Genomic DNA, 27,329 nt, shown 5'->3' with positions numbered 1-27,329 from the left:
GTCATTTTAAACCTATGAAGGTGGCTGGAGGGGCCACAGTGAGCCCATGACAAGCGACATGTGCAACTCAAGAACGTGTATGAAGCTGAGGAGTCGATACTAATCGATGATTCGATGCATCGTTACACTCCAATAAAAGCCCTGGGTCATTGGACTCAGCAGCAGCAGCAGAGCAAAAAGCAGCGGGGTACAGAATATAAGAATGCAGCAGAGCAGATGGTGGGCAGTGCGCATCATCACAGAATGGGGAGAGCTAAAGTAAACACAATAAAACAAATGTTCTCATCAGGAATGCGAGTCCAATGTCATCATTTGAGTTTATGACCGATCATAAGCTGACTACTCTGCCACACGTAGCTTTTAGCTTGTTGCAAAGAAGAAAATGTGGACAGCTTTCAAGCATCCACGGTGTAAAACGCATCACGGAAGTCAGGAACAAAAAAATATCAGCTCCCAGCAGGGAAACAAGCTTCCGCATGCAAACGATATGATGCCTCATTTGACAACGGGGAAGGACTTCCAAGGGGTTGAGTAACAATAATTGACTCCCCTGCCCAAAAAAAGTCACTCCGATGACAGGGCCGCCTTGGAACCCGCCTTCACACAGCCCAAGTAACCATTCAGGGGCTTCCTCCCATGGCCCTAAGGACTCCTGTGGCTCATCCGCCTACAGATTTTAGGCTAATCTCTGTGTGCACTGGGTCATGAATAAAATCATGACTGGCTGTATATTTCTATCACGATGTCAAGATATTGTCGAATGCGACCAAGGTTTAAAATGTCATTCGTGTTAAAAGAGCTTTAATTTTGATACCACCTTAAAAGCTATGCCCACTCATGGGACAGCATGTAATTAATCGTCCAATGTTAAGCCACCTTACCTTTCAACGTCGTTGAAGTTACGAGGTACGGGGAATATTGTGTGGCCACTTGTGTTTTATTGCTTTAATATCGGTTGGGTGTGTGCGTATGTGATGCGTATCGCTCTTCGCCTTATACTTGAACTAGACCATCTGTTTATTTTGAGTAATACAGGAAAGTAAGGAATATTCAAACTAATCTAGGATTATTTGGCGAAAACATTTCAGCTCAGAGGTTTTTTTTTTTTGCATGTGTTAACACAGTTTAAAATTGTTGTATTTGTATGAAAGTGGTCGTTAACATAGCATAGGAAGCACATCGCTTCACTAATGGACCAGAGCCATTAGCGTTGAGGCCGCTGTTATTTGAATTCCTTACAAATAACTGCTTGAGGTTTTTTTTTGTAAAAGTGGCAATCGAAGTAGTTAAAAATGTATCTTTTCTAATTTGAACAATTTTATTTTTGTTTACAAAAGTTCTACTAACTTGGAATGAAGGAAAACATATATATATTTTTTTTACAGAATGGCCATCAGGAGATGATCGCACTTAACGAGTTTGGGAATTGCCCTGCCATAATGTGTCCACCGGTTTAATTGCGTACAACATATTTGGCTGACTGTTTCAAAGTGTCGCAAACGACTGTGGAACTCTGACATGAGAAGCAGCCGAGCGTGACGAATCCTACTTTCACCCTCGCGGCCACTGCCTCCTCACCCGTCTCCTCCTGAGATTCCCCCCTGATTCCCCGCAGAACGGCTACACTATATCGCCATCTGTTAAGGCAATTCATTCGGCAGAACGCTTAAAAGCTTGCGAATGCTCCTCTGGGAGCATCAGATAGGTCGACTCAGCCTCAAATGAGTACCTAGTGCTCATTTGGTGCAGCATGTAAACATCGCCACTGGGGAGACAAAGGCGGTTGGGGCGTGGTGCTGGCTACCCCCCCCCCCTCCCCGGCCTCATTCGGCAACTGATGATGGCCATTTGCCGGCAGAGTTCTGACTTTGCGTCTCCACCACAGCCTCCCCGCTGTGTTTTGTGTCGCGACGTTCGTTCCGTCGTTCGTTGGTCGGCACGGTGCTCGACATTTTGTTCCGTGTGCTGGATCCTCCTTCAGCGGGCGGAGAGAAACGTCGGACATCGCGCCGACCGACCCACGGCGCAACGTGAAAGCACATCGGAGGGCGACACAGCACGATGGTGGAAACCTGCTCAGCAGCATGATGGCTAAGACTCTTTCTCCGTGTCATTACCTTCATTGCTCCCTTATCCTCCCTTCACCTCTCTCGTGCTCTCGTGCTCTCTGTCACCTATTGTTGAATACATTCATGGCAGAGACGTGTTGCTGCCAATGACGTATGAACAATGATTATAAAATCAAAATCCCCACACAAGCAGCAGCATCCAAAGGCTGCACCGGGTGACAACAATCGAATCTGAAAATTATCAGAGGACATGGTTATAGCGCCGGCCAGAAATCCAACACACCGAAACACGTAACAACAACAAAAATCGCACAGCCATTTGCACATTATGCTTAAACCACCAGCAGCTCCTGAAGAAGTATATTGTGGTCCTGTGAAATCCCAAGCAATGAAAGTGCAAAGTACGCTGGAACAGAGATGTGAGGTGTCTAAACTTGAGTGGTATTATTTTACCATTTGGGACCTTTTGAAATGACCCCATTGATATGGGAGACAGGTTTTAAATAAATAAAAAATGCCCATTGCTCTACATCACCATGAATAAAATAGTTTACATTTTCAAAGCTTTCAAATACGGGCACATCTCAAGAGGCCGTACAAGGCAGCCCATAGAAACATAAACATTACATGCAGATTTTATATTTACGTGTTTTATATATTTTTCATAAAAACAAAACCACCCGTTGGGCAGATGGAGCGGCAGCAGCAGCAGCACGGGACGCTACACAGAGCCGTCTCAAGTACTGCCACCCCCACGCACAATTATCACTCTATCCGTGGTGTGCATTCAATGTCATGAAGCCACTGCCATGGGGTGAGGATATTAATCATTATTTGGATTAAAAGATGGAAATACAAGAAAACATTCTTTGGAAAGTACTGTAAAACGAGTGCACACGCAGAGGAGAGAAAGATGATCCTTTTTTCTACTGCCTCCCCTTACAGCACAGCCTGGAAGAGCCTCTTTCCGTTTATATTGCACACACACAGTGACCCATCCCCCCACCCTCTACACAACAAAAGACGGATTAACTCAGCTCCGCACCCCACTAAAGTCCCCTACATGCCCCCCCCCCCCAACTTAGCCTGTATTTAAGCGCTAGGTTCCCAGAGCCTCGCCACTTGGTGCAGCGATTTTGGCTGTGACTGGTCTCACCTGAAGACGGAAGCTTGCATTGCCTCCGAAACGTCGTGTTTTAATTGTTTCTTTTATTTTAATTTATTTTATCTACGTGACTTTACCGAATAAAAATAAAGAGTATGAATCCTTGCAGTCACGAAAGCTTCAAATCTAGAATTAAGGATGATCTTAATTTTGGACTTTAAGAGGGCAAATTAATCAATGGTGCAGATAACTAAGGGGAGAGAATTTCAACCAACAGTAGCAGCAGCAGCAGAAGAGAAGGAGCAACCCCCCGTAATTTGGAGGTTGATTTTGGGTTTGACCAAGTGGCTAAGGCTGCTCAGAGTAAAGTGAAGGGACCGGAGAGGAGAGTGAGATGAGAGGGGAAGAGGCAGGCTGGGGCAAGTCCAATTTAGGACCAAAAAAGCGGCGAGGGCGATCTTGTTGCTGATCTTAGATCAAACTGGGGACAAGTGAAAAGATTTGAACATTGAGAATTGGGGAAATGTGCCGAGCCGTGAGACGGAACATTTTTATCAGGGGAGATGACCACTTCTGATGTGAGACCTCAACCGTTGTATTTTTGTAATTTGCGAGCTTCTGCTGACTAATGGAGCTATTTGGTAAAAATTTTCCATTGTTTTTTTTTTATTAAAACTAGATATTTGTTGTTGTTATGGATCGAGAGTAGGGAAAACAAAAGAACTATCGCAAGTGGAAAGGACTTCATTTTGAAAAACGGGAAGTACATCACCTGTACTGGATGGTCTCCGAGGTTGTCGATGCTCGTAGTTTGGTCATCAAAATCGTCACGATGTTGAAGAGAAAAATGAAATTGATCTGTTGAGGGAAACAACAGAATTTAAAACGGTGTCAGAAGCTGGCTAAAGCAGTTGGTTCTTGCGTGTGCAACGGAACTCAGGCGGTGAATTCCGCGGCAATGGAAATTATAGCTTGGGACAGGAAACCCGATAGTCGCAAAATCTGACACGAGCATAAACGTTCTCACACATCGGGGTTGGTCCAATTCATAAGTGCCACTTAACTACCACATCCCAATGGTCTACATTGTCCTTGCAATTCCGTTCCTGCGGAGTGGCCCAAATATATTCAGTCCTATCTGTAGGCGGGTTGACGTGCCGTGAGAGAGGCGTTATTAAATCAGAAGTGAGATTGAGGCACGTGACGAGAGTGATTTTTGTCAGCAATGTTCGTGGATGATGAAAGCCATGTAACAATCGACCTCTCCCGTGATTCCATGCATTTTTTAGAATCGAGCTGACGATTAGAATCAAGAATTGCGTCTTATTTTGTTTGTTAAGTTTGTACTACACCTTATTGATATTGTTTTTCATCGGTCTAAAGTTACATGTAATAAATGGATTGTTACATCGCCCAGTAAGCGCCTCCTCTTTTTTGATCCACTGTCGATCAAGGCCTTTGCACACTGTGTTGTTCGTGCGAGTTATTTGACCGCACCTCACCAAATGGGCCGGTGCGGCATGGTGAAGTTAAACGAGGGAGGCAATAAACCGGCTCAGATGTCACTCACCAATGACGTTCGTCGATAATCGAACTGGCGTTGCTGGGTTGAGAGCAAGAAGCACTCACCACTGCGCTCACCACTCACGCATTTGGCTTCGAGTGTTGCCACTTTATTGCACACGTCATGCGTCGCAGCAATGGTTTGGTTCGAAAGCCACCGTATGGCTTCAGACATTACATTATTAATTGCGGGTGCAGCTCCTCCTATACAGCCAAGTAATGGGCCACTATTATGTGGCCGGCTCTACTCCGCATCAAGTGGCGATGCCATGGTCGGCGCTGGTCATCAAGTGGTTCGCGAGTGCTTCCCTCACCAGCAGCACGAGGATAATTGGCCCTTGGTAGATGTAGTCGATGTACTTCCCTGGCGTTTTCCCAAACCAGCACCTAGAGAAAGGGACGAAACAAAATAAGCCATTAAGGGAGAACTGGCAAATTATTTGTCGTGCCTCTCTCGTCATTAAATTGCCATCATTATTGGCATCATCAAGGCGAAATGGCACTCCAATGAAATGTAATTCTTGAAAGATGTGTCATAGGTCAGGTCTCTCAGAAAATCCGATGTATTTAACTCAATCCATGTGGTAATGGAGTTGCTGATAGTTTCAGAAGGGCTTAATTCAGCAAATGAAGTTGTAATATTTAAGCAATCTAACCCCAAAAAAAACCTCTATTATGGTCACGAAAGCCAATGTGTTAAACTGTAATATTATCGTCATCATAATCATCGTTAATTATTGCTTGCAACGCTTGCATCAGAGCAAGGTTTCAGAGTGCTCAAGTGATGAATGGAGCGGCTTGAAAAAATTGGCGGAGCGGTGCAGAAGGATGATGTTTTGTGTCATTAAACAGAGCGCGTTCAATGCGAAGCACGCATCACAGCCACGTGGACAAGGAGGCTTTGGCGAGACACAGCGCCGTGCATCAATCGTTGGCGCGAGCGGTGGCGCGACCCTTCCGATGCCGCACCGCGCAGATGAGCGACTCACTTTTCATCTTCGAAATGCAGCTTCACCATGGCCCAGATTATGATGATCGGCGCGGGTATAACTGAAAAATTATCATTAGTGGGGGCACAAAACACACAGTCGGTCCATTAGTCAAGCAGTGTTTTTTTAACCCCCCCCCCGCGCAAAAATACAAATTGAAGAAAGAAAAATAATGGCGTTTCGGATTCGTAACATATTACACACTTAATAGCCTTGGAAAAGGAGGCAAGGGGGAAACGATTTTACGAGCAAAACATTAATGAGTTTTCACAGTGACACATTTCGTTTATGAGTTGCAATTATGTAAACGTGAGGGCTTGAGATAGATGGGTTGTGCTGGATGGAATGTTCTGTCGAGTCCTGGGGCAATGGATGCAGTTCTGCCAAACCCAGAGCAAATTGGTGCTGTGTTGCGCCTACCCTTGTTAAACACCATCAAAATCTCATTAAAAGTGACACAATTCTCCAATGATACGTGCGTAACTGAGCATCTCATAATTTCTACTGCCAGAGATTTTCTCGTAAATATGCTCAGCACCTCCGATGAGCGTGGTTGGCTCTGTGCCGCGCAAAATAAGTTCAACACACACACACTGCTTAGCTTTCTGTGATCCGACAAGATAGGGCATATTCAGGGTGATTTGGTCGAATGTGTCAAGGGCATCCTGTACGCGGAAGTTATGAGTAGCAGCGTGTGCTTTGGCAGCTATTCTGAGGATGCACTACACGTGCTTCACTCATGCACCATCGTCACGCGAACCCCGGTCATTCTCGCAGCGGCAGCGGCTTCTGGCTCAGCCATCGAACAAAGACGATCACCGCTCTTCTTTTCGATACTAGGAAAGCCACTGGAGCTTTGTGTTTTTAGATGTACAATTAAAAACTAATTTATTTAGAACTGCTTTTTTGTATTTAGTTTCTTGTCCTTTCCCCGCACCTTGTAATTATCACAGTGGCTACGTATGTACATACTCCACGTGTCCCGTGCGGATATGCCAATCAACCCTCACACCCACCCCAGCCGATGCAGATGAAGATCCACTTGCGCAGCTTGTCGGTGGAGTAAGTCATGACTATGGCTGTGTGGAGGTAGCAGCCCTCGACAAACATCCAGAAGAAGTTGGTCACCTGGAAGTAGTTGAAGATGGTGATGATGATGCAGCACCAGGGCTGTGTACGCACACACACACACACACAAGCAAGTCATATGTAGGCCTATACATTCATGTCAGACATTATATTAATGAAGGACTTCTTTGATTTTTTTTATAATTTATTGTCTTTTTTTAAATGTTATTCCAACTGCGCTTCTGGAGTAATGCCACAAGGTGAAGTACCCTTTGGAACGCTTGCGGAAAAGTGTAACCCATTGTGCTGGAGAAGTGCCCACGTAAATATAACTCAGAGAACTGCTTTTGAGACGTCTCCAAGTGGCCTCTGTGATCCACACACCCTGCTTCAGCCAGAGATGTGTTTGTTGTGAGGGAGCCAGGCCAATGCTTTGGAATTATCAGAGCTGGAATTTAGGCCCATTGAGCGTAAAGTTACATGTATGTCGTGGGGTTGTTTTTGTTGCACATTCGCCGGCGATTGAGCCGAGACCATCAACTCGCTACACTCGAGAACCCACTTTCGTTGCGAGTGGCAGAAATGCAAATTGGAATCCAGGATCTTGCTCAGGCCAGCTTAGAGCTTTGACCCCTGAAGCACCGGACCACCCCTGATTACAATTTACTACGACTGTAAATGTTTATCTTAAACTACATGTGATCTGTGAAATACAGCTCAAATATAAATAGAGTGATTACCAAAGCGATGACACTCGGCCTCTATGCTATTATGCTTTATACATATGCCATTTTTTTCATGTAATAGTTTTTTTTTTAGCACTGTATGTATAATATTGAATACGTTTTACTGTTCAGTTCTTTGAGCGTGGGAAAAGCACAATATAAATCAAAAATGCATTATTATAATGTGTTAATTCAGTGTGTAAGTAAAAATAAAATGTAATTGGTAAATGACTGCATCGCATTATTACATATCAATGATGTCACCTGTGGCATATGGATGCTCATCACATACCATCGTGATCAGGCATCTGGTAAATTATACGACAGGAGCGTAAAAAATGTGATTACAAAAACACACTGATATGGCACGCCGCGCGTTAATACAACACCTCACCCTGCTGAAGTTACCCGGCTCCTTCCTTCCGTCCGTCGTCCTAACGCGCCAATACATTTCCATCCGTATCTCCGGAGCCGTTTCGACACATGAGCGATTTTACAAATGCAACCCAAACGCTCATTTTGCGCTCTAGCGGTGTTCGATGGCCGGCGGAGCACCGAAACCCTCACAGCGGCGCTTCTCGCTCCGCTGTGCTGGGTACGACCACGAGACCTGTGGGAGGGCTCGTATTGAAGCTGCGTTTAAACTAAAACATTGTTTTTTTATTTGACCAGGTAAGGCCCGCTGAGGTGTATTGCTATTTTTCTGAGTAGCGACCTGGCGCCTCCAATTAACACCACGGTTGTCTAGGTACAGTGCGAAAGAAGTTACACATATGTAGTGACATGGAATGTGTCACTTTGGCGCATCGCGCTGGTTGCTGGAACAGAGGGGGATCAGCAAGTGTAGTAGCCCTGTCTGCCAGCAGGTCATGAGCAAGCGAAAAGGGACGCGAGGCAAGGAGGACAGAGGGGACGTGTGGTCAAGCCCGGGAACCTTCTAGTGGGTTCTAGAAGGGGGGCGTGGCCGAAGGCGGAGCGAGGTCACGCGAGGTGGATAAAAGGGGGACCCCTAGCGAAGGTTCAGGGCTGTTGCTGGAGTGGAACCGTCTAGCTGTTGGAGTCTTCGTCACCGCCTCCACCTCGGCGTTCTAAGTCAGGCAGCCTGTTAGCTGTCCTCACCTTAATGCAGTTAACCCTTGTGCCTGTGAAGGCTGAAATAAATAGAGTGCCTCCTACAATTAGTGTCTCCGAGTGATTCACTGCACATGCATGCAAATGATAACTCAACGAAGTGGCTTATCACGTGGATATTTATAGCAGCCAAATACTCAAAATGCACGTTGTTTATAAATGTGGAGGGAAAAACCGAAGGTCACGGAGAAAAATCCAGGCGACCAGGTCGGTGTCAAACCCACGACCTCTTATATATCAGGCGAGGTAGTTAACATCTCCTAGTCACCGTGCGTTTGTGAAATATTTCACCGTTCAGAGCGGCCAGAGAGGGGAGGTGAGGGGCGGAGTAAACACTTTTGGAGTACCGTATTGTCTTTTAAATGTCCAATTCAACAAGCAACAAGCCCCCGCTTAAACCGCAAGTCAAGTTAATTAAAACATTTCCTTAAACACGTGGTGCCTTTCTGGCACAAATCTTCCACCCAAAGCACTGGCTATTGCTATTTATGTAGGTTCCAATTAGCACGTGGGTTTCATAACGTGTATTATGTGTCCGTGTCCATTGACAAGCATACAATGTAGGCGCGCCCATATTTCTCTCCACAGAGATTTGTTAGAATCGTCATGCGTTGGGAGTCGTGACTTTATTCAATCATCATTTTTTTTTATTTAACTCGTATCATCTCCTTTGTACTGCCTCTTGTTCATTTAGGTTCCATGTGTACAGTTTTTTTCACGACTGCATACAGAGCACATCAGCATAATTTGCATGTCATAAAAAAGCCTCGTATAACTGTCACTTACGGGCAACATTTGATGGATGTATCATGAGCCTAAGGATTGATTTGAAGGCAGGAGTCAATTCATGCATAAACCCAAGGGAAAACAGTGGCAACACGTGATAGATAGAGACAGAGTATGGCGAGCGATCGAACACAGACGGTCACCGCATCGCACTCTTTCAGATGCGCTTCTGCAGCCGTCTGGAACGCTCTTCCTTCCGATATTAGGAAACCACTGGAGCTAGACACGTTTACATCTTCTAGATTGACAAACTGATTTCTGTAGAACTGTTTTTCATGTTTAGTTTGTTGTCCCTCTACAACATCTCTGATTAGCACGGTTAGCTACATACGGTGCGAAAGAAGTTCAATGTACACATATATACTGTACAGGGTGTTCCCATCTAACAGGTTTCATGCCAATTTTAACTGTGCCTTTGGAGAGAGACAATGAGAACATTGATAGTGTGTACACTATCCATCATTCAGTGGAGTTTACTTCCCAGCATAATGTAAAAAACAAAAACCCAAATACGATCATTGGACTTTTGGCAGCATGTACGGACGTTATGCACGGGGTTACTGACGTAACATGTTCGCTCGATGGAGGTAGAAGTCAAACTAAGAGAAACGCATTCCTGCAATTTGGCTCATTATAAACGGGGTACCATTCTGGGCATGGTTCGTGATAACGACGACGTTGTGTACCATAAAGATAGCCCCCCACAATCAAGCTTTATATTCCGAAGTCGAGGACCTCTATTTATTCACGAACATTTTAAAACGTAAACAAGACATCGCTGCTTCGTCAACAGAGTAATGCAAAAATAGGTACGTTAAAGGGTGCTGTATACATTGAGATAATGTTGTTGTAGAATAAAAGTCCGATGCACAACAGGTACTTTTTTTTGTTAAAGAGATCTTGATCCGGCATGATATAACGGACAAAAAGCGGTGCTGTAAAATTCCCTGCTCATACGAAAAAAATATATTTTTTAATGATTTTTTTTAACTCGACTGGCGGAAACCGCATGCTTTCAGCTGTGGACTGAAACCACTTCCATTACAGCTGATTGTTGTTGTTTTCCTGAAAACGCCGTGAAAATAACATGCAAAATTTGTAACAAAAGCAATAATATATCGACGTGAATATGGACGGCTCATGTAACACTGCACAATAAGCAGCATCCTGTTGTCGTGGGCTTAATTGAGGCTTCAGGGGATTCTCGCACGCATGGCTATAATACCTGTAATCTAACCAAACTCCGTGTCATGGAGGGCATTGATCGAGCCCTCAATCCATGGAACGATTCATCAAGCGGTATAAATTCACCTCTACGCATACCCGGAGGCATGCAGCCACGTAACCTAACATTTAGAAGACCTGAACGCCAGTCGGGTGCTTTGTCATCAATGTCTCGGCAAAGTACAGACGCACCACCTCTGTGTTCAGATGCTTTACGAGCAAAGATATTTTTTATTTGTCTGACCAGACTGCTTTGGAAGCCAGGGTCGGGGATAACTGTGGTTCATGACTGGGTGAATGTCAGGATTTTACCGCTGAGTTGAGTTGGCTGCCTCGAGACACATGCAAGTTGAACGTAAATGCCACGCACGCTTACCCAGCCACGATCTCCACGAGTCACTGTAATTTCCATCGCTTGGTCTTCTGCACGCGTTCGTACCCCTGCGTGCAATGCCGCACAACCTCCTGTGGAAACTAAAGCGGCCCTAAACGATCCTAAATCCAATTCAATACCCGCTGGCTACAGACCCCTTACTTCCACGGACCGGTAAGCATGAAATTAAACGACCTGTAGCTCGGGTACCTGAGTTTCCTGAATCTAGTTATTATATCTTGGGGGAATGTCAACACACGTGGCTATGTATGTGTGCATCTGTGCTCGCTAAAAGCATTTGGCCCAACAGTCCATTACGGCTATACGGAGAATCTTTGTCCTGGTCTGTGTCTGTCTGTTTTGAGAGTGGGGCCGCAGCTGTTTGTGCACTGCAATGGGATTTCAGTGACCTGGCTTTGATTCGTAGTCAAGCTTAAAACCTTTAGCAATCATATTCTGAATCTGGCCTGATCCTCCGCCAAGTCAGCTCAGCCTTAGAACGAACTACAAACTGTAGCAATAATAATAGGGGTTTCCCCCTTTTTTCTGGCAACAAAACTGATACCTTTTTACAAGGATTCATGTCTGCATTAGCCGCCATACCTGCAGTCAAAATGCAAACAAAAAACACACTATGATAATATATGATGCATTGTCCTTGAAACTGATTGGTCCACACCAAGGGGACGGCTTTCTCTTGAGCCTCGACCCAATTGGTGCTCGACCAGATGACGGAGCAGTGCTCACCTCGTTGCGCTCCTGCGTGCTCAGGTCGATGAGCTGCAGCAGGAACCAGGTGGCGTTGCGCAGGATGAACGTGGTCATGAGGTTCCAGTGGATCGCGTTCCGGAGGCAGCGGATGCTCCTGCTCCACGCGCCAACATGCGCACGGGCCCACAGCATTAACTTCCGATGCAAACTTCGGGGGGTGGCGTCGCGAACGCCAGCGGCGAACGCCGGCAGCGGCGAACGCTGGCACGCTCTCTCTCTCTCTCTCGCGCGTGCGTGCGGCAAAACCGATCCGCACGGCCGCTCGTGTGGGCGGTGGCATCGTGCGACAAGCTGCTTGCGCCAACGTTGCTAGGGTTTGTGATGCGCAGGTGTGAATGTTCGGATTTTGTTTTCGCCCCGATTTTCATCTCCAGCGAAGCTCTCCAGAGCCCCCTCGAATAGATGACCTTCCACTAGCAGTGGCGTGAACAACCAATGGCAAGGCTGCACCATGTACCTTTAGCATCTTATTTTTTTGGTTTTTCAAATGTTGACATTGGCTTCGTGTCTAGAGATGAAGAAATGTGTTTTGAATTTGTAAGTCTTGCAGCGAGCAATGCACCACATTGTGTCAAGACCTGGCCCAGGTGATGTTACCAACGAGTTAATGTACTTCTGAAGTCCTTTCACTTAGTTTATCTATCCATATTAATGATGGGGTTTTTTTTCGTGCAGTTATTGGTGACCGGGCTGAGAACAGAACTCACTGCACCTGAGAACCCAGTTTAATTATAGGTGGCAGAAACTAGGATTCGGAATCTGAATTTTTATGAGAACTGTACCATTAATTATACCTGGAAGAGGTAGGCTTTCACCCACCTGACTTTCAATCTGCCGCCTCACTGCCAATTCTAGCTGCAGTACCAAAGCTACTGCTGGCACCGCATTGTCTTGCGTGATTTATATGAGATGGCTGATGGAGAACTTTGGTGTTGCCTTACCGGAGGCACCAGAAGATGGTGAAGGCCGTCATGAGTGCAAGAAGGGAGACACAGTGGCCCAAGTAGTTCACAACAAGCGCCACCTTGTAGTGTTGGCTGTTCCTCTGCACACATGGCCAAAAGCAACAGGGGGGGGGGGGGGAGTCAGTAGGGCCTTTAGAAAAAAGACGTATTGTCTTTTTTGTATAAAATTTATGCCGATTTTTATATCGGCATTCAAGCCAAGAAATGAAGAATCCGTACAGAACTCTCCCAGAGCAGCGGATCACTCTGTCTTAGAGAACGGCCTATGGAGGGAGATACCACAACACTGCTTGTGGAATGTTTCAAGTCATCTCTTGTCATTACTAGGGACAGCACTATCCAATCTACCATGCTATATGGAGATAATAATAAATTGTCACGTGACAGACGAATAATATTGTTGCTCTCAGATCTAAACATTAGCCAAAATTAAGAGCGAACCCAAAATTATTTTGTTGGGTTCCTTTTCTGTACTTGTGATACGTGCAGCACTGCTGGGAGGCCCAGGACCTGTGACCCACGATTGCGGAAGACAAAGTAACAGAGTGATCCACACTCAGACCAACAAAATACTCCATATATTCATCAATCACGCTGTGGTCTTAAAAGGAAAACATATATATAATAATACGTTATCCTTCTCACCATATACCACTGCAAATGCAGTATCACCTAATAACATGCTCGGATAAGTGTACCTTGATGCTCACATCAACAAAGACAGTCACTGCATTGTGCACCTTCCGATGCACTTCTACAGCTGTCGGCAACGCTCGTTCTTCTGATATTAGGAAGCCACTGGAGCTATGCACTTTTAAACCTCGACTGAATCCTCATTTCTTCAGCACAGTTTTTTGTGTTTAGTTTTTGTCCTTCCGCCGCAACTCCGATTAGCGCGGTTGGCTGCGAAATAGGTTCGACATACAAACATGTCCATTGGCAGTCCTCGGTAAAGCATGGAAATTACACATTCCTCTGCGGTGGAATTAAGGACGAGCACTTTTTACTTTCCCCGAAGTTGTTCTTGTGTTATTAATCCCAGAAGGATGATGGACCGAGTCATGAACTGCGCTTATGTCCTGCCGATTATGAGTTCGGCACTTTCCCACTGCACAGCGGCATTTTAAATAATTATCGTCATTAATTTTACTCCCCTCCGACCATAAGAGTGTGATTGTGACTTCATCTGTGGCACAGCGAAGCATAATACCCACAAGGTTAGAGTGCGCCTCCTAATAGAGCATGCCAAGGTTTCAACGGACTGTTAATCAAGGTGGCTAAATCATGAGACATCAGAGTTCCTCCCGTGTCAGGTGAGGTAGCTCTGTCCTCAGCACGGAGAGTTTTCCATGAGCATCGTGATCTTATCGCTGTGAAAGACGGGGACATGACCGGCACACAATCAGGAAGGGGGAAAACATTTTCAATTTGTGAAACGAAAACTCTGATAAAGTTTGGAGGACTTGGTTGGAAAGGTTTAGCCGTTATCAGTACCTGTGTCATCGTGTACGTCGCTAAGTCACTGCACTGGGATTGAGTGGATCAATTCACCCGTAACTGATAGTGATGGACATGGAAACCTCGGATAAGAATGCATCTGAGAAAACTCAACCTTGCCTATCACTGCGAACCTTCGAATCACTCTCCAGAAATGCCGGTCACAGGAGTAGAGTGCGAAGTGTGTCAGCTTCACTGTTTTCTCTTCCTGTTGATATTTGAAGTCAACCTTCGCTCAGTGTGAGGTTTCTCCTTCTCCTCTGCTGCCCCCAACAGTCGTGGACATCCACTCTTTTGCCATCTATGTGAATGACACCTTTCCCTTGATCGAGACATTCTTCTTTGTCATTGCCTATAACTGGCAGCGCTTCTTCTTACGTACATGTTGAATCAGGCAAGGTGCTATGCTCTCACCAAGGATATGCACAGTAACCCTTAGAAGATGTGTTCCGAAAATTGGACTGAATAAGTAAATTCATTAACCTAATGGAGACATGCAATCGCCTAAGTGCAAAAATCATCAATGACATAGTCATTAAAACAATCAGTGGGAATTCAAATAAAATAAAATTTTGAAGTCAACAAAAAAACGCTGCAAATTTGCCCAAGGAATGCGTAAGAGCAACACAAAAGTTACATGCAATACGTTTCCTGAGCAAAATATAATTTTTGTTGGGAAGGAAACAACTGGAAAATAACAGAGTATGAATATTCAGGGTTATTGCTGAAGGTGAATTGGGATCAAGATGATGAACTTTCGATGTGAAGTGAGGGTGTGCTGGAGTGCTTTGGAGATTTGAATGTCGTAGTACCTCAATTCAGCGCATATTTCCTGCTACGATGAATGGATTGGGGAAGCATTGACGCAGAAAAAGAAATTGGAATAAAAACTGTAATGTGCATGAAGAAGCGTGGAGGTGCGTGCTTGTAATGATGCTGAGAGGCAGAAAGACGAGCAAATGGATCAGAGAACGAACGCAAATGAGAGACACCGTGGGCTCGATCGTGAGACAAGTAATGGAGTGGCAGCCCAAAATGGGACAAACAAGAGCACGAATGTGGGGCGATGAGATTAGGTCACACGCGGGAGCCAGATGGATTGTTGCACCACAAGTACATGAGGGTTATGGACGATGCAGGGAGGCCTTAATCCAGCAGTGTGTAGATCATGGCCAGTTATGATGATGATGATGATTAATGAAATGCATGCCGTCTTCTTATTCACCATTATACACACGTGCCACTACTTCTGCAGCATCCTGAGATGCGATTGCATTTTGATCAATGCCCTGTAAATCCCATTTCTATTATATTATTTTAAATGCATTCATTTTTATTTTCTCATTTTTTCCAAGTTAGTGTCCCCCGTGTGTCTGTTATTAAAGCGACACAGTGCATAACTAGATGGGGGTCGAGCATGTGAGAGCTACGAGACCCCTGTGGCTATGAAATTCCACATCTCTTTGCGCTGCACTTGCTGTTTCAAATAGGCCCTATGCAAATGGACTCTATGCCGTGATTTCAATAGGTTGAGCCACATTAAAGTTGACACAAACAAAAAGTAATTAAGCATTTAGCTCAAGCTCACTCGTCAAACAACCTTGGTGCTTACTGTATGTCCGTTGAAATTTATTTTCTTGGAAAAGCACACATCTCGACTGCAAAACTTAACGCCACCGCAAATATTCTATGGCACAGGCTATGGCAGAACAGAATTTGAGTTGCGCGAGCTTAAGAAATATGTTAGCCACCCGCGCGTTGTGAATACCCAAACGAACTACGTGATTTTGAGGATATAGGCTCATGAAAACAGTGTTGGCCAAAACGTTTCCACATTGAGATATTGCCCACAATACGCAGACATTGGACATTATTTGGCTTCAAAGAGATGTGACGTTGTCTCCTGTCAAGCTTGACATTTTTCACTTGACAAGTTTGTCAGTATTGGTGCAATGCGATTTAGTGAAAACGGTGACAGGAAAACTATTCCCACGTATATCCGAGTTTGTAAACAATGTTAAACGATTACTTCAAAAAAATCTGAGAGGGTGTCCACTGGTGTGTCCAGGATCAGCTCCTGTGCAGGAGCTGATCGATTGTTGAGGACCAAGTTTAGTGACAGCTTGGGAAAGCCTTCATCCAGCAGTGGATTGAGCGTGGCTGATGATCATCATTGGTGAACGATACATCCCAGGATAGATTTAAACCCAACTCCTTCAAATGTATGTCTGCCTTCTTACTAACCCACTGCAGTAGCCAACGATGAAAGTGTCTCTGCACTTTTGAAGAGGCCTGAATTTCTGTCAGTGCTAAATGTGACTTCACCATTCCTCCCACAGATGGAAGGATACACGTGGATGACTATTCTCCACTGTCAGAGCAATCGCTCCGATCTCGTTGACGTGTAAGCAGATTGTTTCCCCGCTCTCCCTCGACCGCGGCTCTGGAGCACGTGGATGCCTGCAGTCGGCTGAAGGCGACACGAACTTCACGCGGCACGGCGGACCTTGCCGTTCGCTTGCCGCCTCGCTCGCGACAGCTTGGTGCCACGCCGCACAAGCCGTGAATCATCGCAGGCCCACCGAGGACCCAAGCTATTTTCGCTTTAAGACACACGCACCATCTGCGCTCGTATGTATGAACTTCTCCCGCACCATACGTAGCCAACCGTGCTAATCGAAGGTGCGGGGGGAAGGACAACAAACGAGAAGTCGCACCTCCTGCGAGGAGTTTTGGGCGATGCGACCGTTCACACTCCGAGGGCCCGGGGTAGCATCTCTCACCCAGCGGCGGGAGCGTCTCTCTCGCACAGCGTCCACAGCTTTAAGTAATTCACCAGGAACACCCCTGCGCGTCGTTTGTAAAAAAAAAGACTGAAACATTTCTGTTGTGTCTCTGTCGCTGATGTGAGCGTAGCCTCCGCTCGAGATGTGTATACGTGCAATATATTATATGTCGTACGCGTCGAGGTAAACTCACTTTGCTCAGGATGATTGCCTCACACAGCGAGTAGTTGGAGCGCCGTGCCCACGTGGCATCCGCCATGCACTCGCGGTACACGCTCTCTGTCACACAAACACAACGACCATTCTGTGGTTATCACGGCTTAATTTCTCACCCCATGTCGTAGGGAATGCAGCTAGGCTGGCATGGGTGAGTGATTGTCAGCGTAAAACACGAACTACTTGAATAGGTGGTGTGCCTATCTATAATAAGCATGTATTATTGTACCCTATATTGCCACCAGCATACCCACCACTGCAGTATAATGAGGCTAAACTAAGGATGGGTGAATGTGGAGTGTCAAGATAATCGCCGAAACAGCTCTGCCTGCTGTTCTGGCTGAAATCATGCACTGGTTGTCCCGTGGCAATGGCCAGGGCCTCTTGGGGGCACGCTCAGATACACCATCACGTCTTGCTGATAACATGTTAAGTTGAATACAGCTCAGGGCCGACATTGGTTGATCAACAAATGTGTGGAAGGCACTATTCTGGAAGGAGGCGCATCGCCCAACAGAGTTTAAAGTTTTATTTTTTGTGATGTGAAAAGGTCTCGTTACCTACACACTTAAAATGTCACAGTCATCTGCAATTTGCCAAATAATTTCAGTGTACAGTATTTTGCTTTCTTCCAATACACAGCACATGCAATACACTTGTACCCAATGAACAAGCTGCCTTGCTGGAAAATCCCTACAACCCTGTGTCAAAGGCTATTTGGAACTCTAATTGGTCAACGGACACAAAGGCAAATCGCGTCACCCCCGTATATAAATATTAGTGCTGGCATTCTTTCGCAGCATGAAGTATGTAGGCCCCCTTCCACACCTGCCTTCTGGAACACGCTGCGGCGTGAGTGACAGGCACCGCGTGGCATGGCAGCTCGGCGGAGAACGCACTCACACGCGCGGTGTGTGTACGTGCGCACGTACGCACACCGCGCGTGTGCGTGCATTAGCGTGTGTGCGCTGCGCCACGAACCGGGCGAACCGAGTTCGATTCCCGCTCGCGACCAACACCAATGACAGATGATCTGAACTGATCCTGGGCCTCCTCTAGATCGACTCAGCCTTCAATGAGTACCCAATGCGGTGTCTAATCACAGCCACTAGGGAGACAAAGGCGGCCGGGCGTGGTGCTGGCTACCTTTCCACTCGTGTGCCGTTGCCGGCCTTCGTAGGTGCTCGCTAGCAGCACTTGCCCCCCCAAAAAAAGAGTCTGTGAAGGCTATAGGGGGGATCTTTCTTTGTTGCGTGCGTACTGCTGGTGTCGTATTGCACGCCGTTGAACCGATCCGGGCAGGGTCTTATGACGACGCGACTCGCCTCGCTGCTGGGCCAGCACGTCCCGATCTCATCCCGGGTCGCATTGCAGAAGGGGCCTGCGTGCAGCACGGTAGGAGAGAGGTGGGCGGGGGGGGGAATCAACACATCATCCTCTCAGTCGATCGAGGCGGTTATCGGCGTGCATGCCGTTGCAAGGCACGCCGCGGTGGCGAGATGTTAACTCCATCGCCTCGTGTGCAGGAGGTCGTGGCATTCGTGCCCGACCATGACGCCTGCTGTATATTGGGAGATGGCGCGTCTCTCTCCTCGTGGTCGCGTGGATTTATCGCCGAGTCGTCTGGTTTTCCCCTCCACATTTAGCATCAACATTCGTTCAGAGTATTTGGCTGCTCTACATTTCCACGTGTTAAGTCACTTCGTTGAGCTATCATTTGTGATATGTCGCTTTTGACAAAGAGCTACATATCTCAGTGGGCATTACGTGGTAACATGAGAATGGTTTACTTTAGTTTAGCAATACCAAGCGGTTGTCCCGTGTGGACATTGTATGGTTTCGGTGGTGCTGCTGCTGCTGCTGGCCCATTGAAGGCTCTAAAGCAGAAATAATGTTTGAGAACGTTGCTTGACCACAGACATTGTACGCTGAACAAGCTACGTAACCTCATAATATCAGTAGCTGTGTTACAATCGTGACATTGATAGACTAATAACAATAACAAACATTGTCGCAGTGTTTTAAGAATTATGAGCTTTTTATGCTGATTAGGATCTGAACTCGAGCTGATTTTGGTGATTTATTTCACTGATTGAGGACCACTTGAACATGTTTGGACCCTAAGGTATCCCTTAATTTTCTTAAACCTACCAAACTCCCACTAACGCAGCAGAGTTAAGGAACACATTTTAAAGAGGAATGTTTCTTGATGAAAGGAGAAGAACATATCTCAACATTTGGCCTGGTTCGCTTCCTTCAAAGAAGACTGTGATTCAGCGGGAGAGAAATCATAACTGAATGTGTAAAGCAGGTACACATACACATGCATCTCAATAAACCACGCAATTTAAATCATATGCACATGAACATTATATATTTAAAAAAAATCCACTTGATACTTATATTTAAACTTATAATTATTTTATACTTACGTGACTTTACCGAAAGAACCAAAGAGTATGGATTCCTGCAGTCACAAAAGCTTCAAATCAAGATTGAACCGCCTCTACGGGGAGGGTTTTTCACGCATCTGTCATCAGACCAAGTAGAGCTCCCTAAAACCTTCGGCTGCTAGACCACCCAGATTTTATGGCCTTCCAGAAATCCACAAAGTAGGTCCGTCCTATCGTCTCCAACATTAACTCACCCACCTACAAACTGGCCACACCATTACAACATCTTGATGACGGACACTTGTGTTGCGTCCGAAACGTCGTGATTTATTTTATTTTATACCTACGTGACTTTACGGAAAAATGTTGCATGAAGGCCTCTCCGTGGTCCTTTTGGCTCTGGGGGTTGTTTGACCATACTTCACCACACTGGCAAGTGTGGGGTTAGTGAAAGTGCTGAGGTGGAGGGCGGTGGGGTGGTTGAACCCTTAACTGGATCAGAGATCGCTTGCCACTGATGTCAGACAGAGTGAAAATGTAACTTGGGTCGCCTGGCTCCTAACTCGGTGCGCTAACCAATCAATGTGCCCACCCACTACGCGGCAAAATAATAAAAGTGGCTAAACAAAACAAAACAAAATCCCCGTTCAGCATTTATTTTAAGTACAATAATTTACCGAATTGTTATTATAATCATTTTCCGCAGGAGTTGAAGGACACCGATTAGCGGCGCGAGGAAGTCACGAGGGCACGCCACGGTCCAAGCGTCACCGCCAGCGCCGCCGCTACCACCGCCACGCGAGCGACAGTGACGGGTCGACGATTGACCCCCGCGGTTTTATCTCTCTGATATTCGTTATTTGTTAAGATGACGGAATTTCACATCGATATACACACGGCGTGTTTACTTGTACATAATACGCCTTTCCGTAAAAGAGATGGAATTTACTATTTTTTTTTGCGATTACCACTAGCGGTATGTTTTTTTTTCATGAAACAATTGCATTTTCATTGAATTGAAGTTACACTTCAGTGTCTCTTTTTTAAACGGTCGACGTGTTGCCGTGTTATACTCCTCTCATCTCACGTGGTTGGCCTCATTTGACACCTTCAATACCGAAGAATTGCAGAGCCCGCTCGATTCATCGCTCGTACTATTTATTGTTCCACAAATTCACAATGTAACCATAATTGCCTGTTTCGCTGATTTCTGTACAATGCCTCGTTCGTTTGCAAGATATGAATTAATAAAAAAAGTATCTAAAAATATTGCTTTCACTTGCAGCTCATTCTGCTCCCGTTCTACAAGCGTCTTGATGCACCGATTGGCCTCCACAGAAAACGCGTGAACATTTCCTTTGCAAAAGGACTCATTGGTCTCTCATCAGCCTCTTACCTGCTCATGAAATAATGAGTTTAGTTAATTACCCCAATGGTATCTGCCCATCATGTTTACTCAACCGTCAGCACACGGACAAAGGCCCTGTCTGGCATACACGAGGGGGGCTAATTTGACCATTTTTGCTAAAGCATTCAATTTCAAGGCCATTTCGGCAAGATGAGCTCACCAGCTGCACTCTTCTGTCTCCTCAGTCCCCACGGCACTCAAATCAATTACGCTTAAATACAGCCACGCTGCCCTTATTGACCATATTTTCCACTTACCGAGCAGCCCATCGGCAACCGAAGGTGTTTCGGGTTATTTTTTAATCTCCAAAAAGCTTACCTACCCCTGTCCGTCAATCTGATTCTTCATTTGTGCACATGCCGAATACATTTATACCTTTTGAACCTCATGATGGTAAATACGACTAAACTTTGTGTGCCACCATTGCAAAACGGCGATAAAAGCAAACCGTCCTAAACATCAACGCTTCGAAAAATCTGCTTACAGGTTGCAAACAGCTGTAGATTCGAGCCGTGTGGAGTTCATACTTTACTGGACGTCTGTGTAAAACAGCGTCATAGCTCATCGGATTCTTCCAGTCGAAATAAAGATTATTATTATTCTGATAATTAAAAATGTGTAATGCACTCCCCTACACATCAATATTTTCAGACGTCTCGACTGCCGTCTGCATGCGCATGACATCAACTCTCAAAATCTTTAATTTTCGCACGTCTGATTAGCACGGTTGGCTATGTATGGCGCGAAAGAAGTTCAACATACAGTGAGGAAAAAAAGTATTTGATCCCCTGCTGATTTTGTACGTTTGCCCACTGACAAAGAAATGATCAGTCTATAATTTTAATGGTAGGTTTATTTGAACAGTGAGAGAGAATAACAACAACAAAATCCAGAAAAACGCATGTCAAAAATGTTATGAATTGATTTGCATTTTTATGAGGGAAATACGTATTTGACCCCCTCTCAATCAGAAAGATTTCTGGCTCCCAGGTGTCTTTTATACAGGTAACGAGCTGAGATTAGGAGCACACTCTTAAATGGAGTGCTCCTAATCTCAGCTTGTTACCTGTATAAAAGACACCTGTCCACAGAAGCAATCAATCAATCATATTCCAAACTCTCCACCATGGCCAAGACCAAAGAGCTCTCCAAGGATGTCAGGGACAAGATTGTAGACCTACACAAGGCTGGAATGGGCTACAAGACCATTGCCAAGCAGCTTGATGAGAAGGTGACAACAGTTGGTGCGATTATTCGCAAATGTAAGAAACACAAAAGAACTGTCAATCTCCCTCGGCCTGTGGCTCCATTCAAGATCTCACCTCGTGGAGTTGCAATGATCATGAGAACGGTGAGGAATCAGCCCATAACTACACAGGAGGATCTTGTCAATGATCTCAAGGCAGCTGGGACCATAGTCACCAAGAAAACAATTGGTAACACACTACGCCATGAAGGACTGAAATCCTGCAGCGCCCGCAAGGTCCCTCTGCTCAAGAAAGCACATATACATGCCCGTCTGAAGTTTGCCAATGAACATCTGAATGATTCAGAGGACAACTGGGTGAAAGTGTTGTGGTCAGGTGAGACCAAAATGGAGCTCTTTGGCATCAACTCAACTTGCCGTGTTTGGAGGAGGAATGCTGCCTATGACCCCAAGAACACCATCCCCACCGTCAAACATGGAGGTGGAAGAAACATTATGCTTTGGGGGTGTTTTTCTGCTAAGGGGCCAGGACAACTTCACCGCATCAAAGGGACGCTGGACGGGGCCATGTACCTTCCCTCAGCCAGGGCATTGAAAATGGGTCGTGGATGGGTATTCCAGCATGGCAATACACACGGCCAAGGCAACAAAGGAGTGGCTCAAGAAGAAGCACATTAACGTCCTTGAGTGGCCTAGCCAGTCTCCAGACCTTAATCCCATAGAAAATCTGTGGAGGGAGCTGAAGGTTCAAGTTGCCAAACGTCAGCCTCGAAACCTTAATGACTTGGAGAAGATCTGCAAAGAGGAGTGGGACAAAATCCCTCCTGAGATATGTGCAAACCTGGTGGCCAACTACAAGAAACGTCTGACCTCTGTGATTGCCAACAAGGGGTTTGCCACCAAGTACTATGTCATGTTTTGCAGAGGGGTCAAATACTTATTTCCCTCATTAAAATGCAAATCAATTTATAAAATTTTTGACATGCGTTTTTCTGGATTTTGTTGTTGTTATTCTGTCTCTCACTGTTCAAATAAACCTACCATTAAAATTATAGACTGATCATTTCTTTATCAGTGGGCAAACGTACAAAATCAGCAGGGGATCAAATACTTTTTTCCCTCACTGTACATCCACAATAATAGAGGTGTAATGGGTGAGATCGCGTAAATATACAAATGTGTCGTTAAACCCGCCACCACCCGACACATCCAATTAGTAAGGTTACTAGTAGAGCACACCGGTGTGTTGTACTAGTAACGAATTGCCATGTTCTGTTTACGTGACAAATCTTACTAATTGGCTGTGTCAGGTGGTGGCGGGTTTAACGTACACATTTATATATTTACACAATCAGTTTCAAGGACAATGCATATATTATCATAGTATGTTTTTTGTTTGCATTTTGACTGCAGGTATTGTGGTTAATGCAGACATGAATCCTCGTAAAAAGGTTTCAGTTTTGTTGCCAGAAAAAAGGGGAAACCCCTATTATTAGTCCATGTGATGCCTCTGGTTGTGTTTGTTAGCTGATCCATGTTTTGTCTCTCGGTGCAATATCAATAGTGCACCCGACCATGCTTCTCTGTACACATTGCAACTTTTATTTTTCAGCATTGAATGTTTTTGATATGCCTTCCACTTTGTATTGACGTTAGTTTCTGATCTTGATTGTAATGTTTTAATCTTTAGGGTAGTTCAAGGAGGATTTCACATACTATACTCTTTGGTTTGATTCGGTAAAGTCACGTAGGTAAAAAATAAAGCAACAAAAATCACGACGTTTCGGCCACAACACAAGTGGCCTTCATCAGGTGAAGGGACCGTGCTGTCACGAAGACAGCGTTGGAATTAAGAAAGCCAAGCCAGGTCACGTCCTTTAAGCTGTGTGGGAGGAAACCAAATGCTTTGACAAAGGAATTAGCATAAAGTGCTGATAGAACACTTAAAGTGCTAATAGAACACTTAACACGGGAGGGGGAGGGGAATTTGACAATGTAAACGTTGTTTTGAATTGGAATTAAGAAAGTCAAGCCAGGTCGCGTTCTTTAAGCTGTGTGGGAGGAAACCAAACGCTTTGACAAAGGAATTAGCATAAAGTGCTGATAGAACACTTAAAGTGCTGATAGAACACTTAACACGGGAGGTGTGGAGAGGGAGGGGAATTTGGCAATGCAAACGTTGTGAAAGTTTGGTATATCACTACTTGGATAAATATACTGTACCATTGAAAATTAGTTTCATGTTTGGTATGATTTAGCAGATCTTTCCAATGATTGCTAAATTTGAAACCATCTTCTCGGTTGAAATTGTGTCTGTGTTTGTAAATCTGAATTGCCTCGTGGACAAATCTCTGATGATAACCTGTGGGTTTGCAAAGGACCTTGGTATCGGAGAACACTATATCGTGATCACCCACAGCGTTGTAACAGTGATCATCTACGGCAGAAGAATTCGTTCTGCCGTGTTTCAAATCTGACTTGTGCTCGCGAATTCGGTCAGAGACATGTCGCTTCGTCTCCCCGATATAGCAATAACCACAAGTGACTTTACCGAAAGTACCAAAGAGTATGGATTCCTGCAATCACGAAAGCTTCAAATCAAGATTTCACATACTGCTTACAAATATTCCAAAATATTATTTTCATTCCGTTGGATCATATCTTCCTAGCCCCACAATGTTTGTGATGCAGCTCTGCCTCCTGCACTGATGAGGTCAACTTGTAAATGCTGACACTTATATAACTATTCTCCGTGTCAAATTCACCAAATCAATGGTTCAGCAATGCATTCCCGAGTGACATCGCTCATGACACATTTCTGGATTATAGAGGTTCTATTTTTGCCTCCTTCCGTTCCTTTTTCTTTAACGAGCATTCCTCAATTCACACGGGCACCGATAGCCTTGACAACCAGAACTCTTGCTTCCCAGGATGGTCAACTGGAGGTGGCCTAATAAAAGCGTTTTGTTCTTTTGTAAACGCTAGATTTTATTATCAATGGTATTTATTCTGAACACACACATGGAGGCCATTGATTGCCTCCTTAAACCGGCGCGCAAATATTATTCGGACATTCAATTGTATTCCGCGTTTCATCCTGGCTGCATGACAACCTCCGTACTTGTTTTTCGAGTGCATCTCAGTTGACCACCTGGGGTCATTACAAGCATCACAACGCAGGCCACCAACTCCACAGAAGGGAGGCCCCGCTCTCTTTCTGCTGCTGCTCCCCAGGGTCAGGATTCCTTGCCTCGTGACCTCCGGAATGCTGATTCCTTCCTTGTGTTTGAGTCTCTTCAGAAGACTAACTCGTGAGGCCGTGCATTCAGGGTCCCGAGTCCGCAATCCGTTCACTACCGTCCCATCATTTGATTTGTCCACTTATGGTGGTGATTTTACGAAAACTGTGTTTTATCTTTAAGCAAACCGAAAAATCGGCAGGAATTGATATACTTTTGCAATTTGAACTTATATAATAATGGGTTTTTCCCCTTTTTTTCTAGCAATAAAACAGGTGTTAAGATGTTAAAACACCAAACTGAAACCTTTTACAAGGAATCATGTCTGCATTTACCATAATGCTTGCAGTCAGAATGCAAAAAAAACATACTCTGATAATAAATGCATTGTCCTTGAAACTGATTGCTTCACACCAGAGACAGCTTTCTTTTGAGCCTCGTCTCAAACTTATATACTTATTGTGAGTGATTTGATTTTATTTCCTATACTTTGCACTCCCATCGTTGCTTTGTACTGTTTGTTGTTGTAACTTTCTGAGCCACCCCGACTGGACATCTGTGAAAAAGAGCTTCAGAGCTGATCGGATTTCTCCAGGATAAATAAGCATGCTAATTCTGAAGCAAATATTTGCGAATTGTCTGAGTTGCGGTGACATTTAAAACGTTACGTACGCAGAAATGGTATGGCTCGCTCGCCCATCCAGATCTACAATGGTGTGGTCTTCCTTGGAACGCTATGCACATGGAAACTCCCCGCTGTGTGAAGTTCTGCCTCGCAAACACTGAGAAGAGATGCATAGCACACAGCTAGGAGAGGAGCCTTCACTTTCACAATTAATACACTGTGGGCGACGAAAATACCTCTTGCACCTGCCGTGTGGACAAATCTCTGAATCCATAAGGTATGAATCTCTTAATACCCTCAAGCAATTTGCAGTTCTCATCTAAACAGTGAAGTTTTGTTGCGAATTGCCTTCTTTCAAGAGAAACTTGACTCTTTTTTTTCCAATTGATTTCCAAAGGCATGCATCAGCCACATATCTTTTGCGTTTCAATTATAAAAGCAAGCGTCATATTATTCTGCAGCAGACTTGGCCTTCGCCTTATACTGAAGATGACATCACCGCCGCTTAATAATGTAAAGGCTTACTTTTTTAAGGTTCAAAATCTTGAGACACTGTGTCCTTAGATGTTTCAATAAACCAAATCAGAAATAAGCTGTCACTACCGCCACCCGAATATGGCCCAGAGGGTATTCACGGTGACGTTGACTTTCATGAAGCAAAAAGGAGATTGCTCGCTCTTACCACTGTTCATCTCAGGTTAATTACCCACCGATAACTGGAAACTACAAAGCGGAACTTTTTTTATTTTACCAGGGAAGGCCCACTGTGATATATAGCTCTTTCTCAGAAGCAATCTGGCTATCACGAATTATATTTAAACGTAGTGGCTTATAGTGTGGACATTTATACTGTAGCAGCCAGATACTCGAAATGATTTTTTTTTACGTGGAGGGAATACAGCGAAGGACCCGGAGAAAAATCCACACGACCATGGGGAGAAACATGCAAACTCGAAATATACAGCAGCAGGCGTCAGGGTCGGGATCGAACCCACGACCTCCTGTATACCAGGCGAGCGATTTAACATATCCTAGCCACCGTGATGATGGTGAGAGAGAGAGAGACACGCAAACCTCAAATATACAACAGCAGGCGTCAGGGTCGGGATCGAACCCACGACCTCCTGCATACCAGGCGAGGGAGTTAACATCTCCTAGCCACAGTGGTGACTCTCGTCCATGCAGCAAC

General features: G+C 45.1%; 1 protein-coding gene across 3 annotated transcripts in view; it reads right to left on the bottom strand.

The window, feature by feature from the left end:
• LOC116937863 (corticotropin-releasing factor receptor 2) overlaps positions 1–27,329 on the bottom strand; it is a 55,731-nt gene that overhangs the window by 9,840 nt on the left and 18,562 nt on the right. Inside the window, exons 3-10 of one of the 3 annotated variants that reach the window (XM_032944989.2) lie at positions 18,530–18,649; positions 17,246–17,331; positions 12,746–12,849; positions 11,781–11,898; positions 6,743–6,896; positions 5,727–5,787; positions 5,052–5,124; positions 3,947–4,032 (exon numbers count right to left, since the gene is read on the bottom strand). In XM_032944989.2, coding sequence (XP_032800880.1) covers positions 3,947–4,032; positions 5,052–5,124; positions 5,727–5,787; positions 6,743–6,896; positions 11,781–11,898; positions 12,746–12,849; positions 17,246–17,331; positions 18,530–18,649 — 802 coding nt within the window. Of the gene's footprint in view, positions 1–3,946; positions 4,033–5,051; positions 5,125–5,726; positions 5,788–6,742; positions 6,897–11,780; positions 11,902–12,745; positions 12,850–17,245; positions 17,332–18,529; positions 18,650–27,329 lie in introns of those variants that run through there. The other 2 variants (XM_032944982.2, XM_032944997.2) reach the window with 2 other exon arrangements.

This window comes from Petromyzon marinus, chromosome 4 (assembly GCF_048934315.1).
Source record: "Petromyzon marinus isolate PM22_M1 ecotype Great Lakes invasive population chromosome 4, UKy_Petmar_22M1.pri1.0, whole genome shotgun sequence".
In the NCBI taxonomy this organism is placed as follows: Eukaryota; Metazoa; Chordata; class Hyperoartia; order Petromyzontiformes; family Petromyzontidae; genus Petromyzon; species Petromyzon marinus.
The sequence above is the reverse complement of the archived record's forward strand: the minus strand, read 5'-3'. Positions and strand labels throughout refer to the sequence as shown.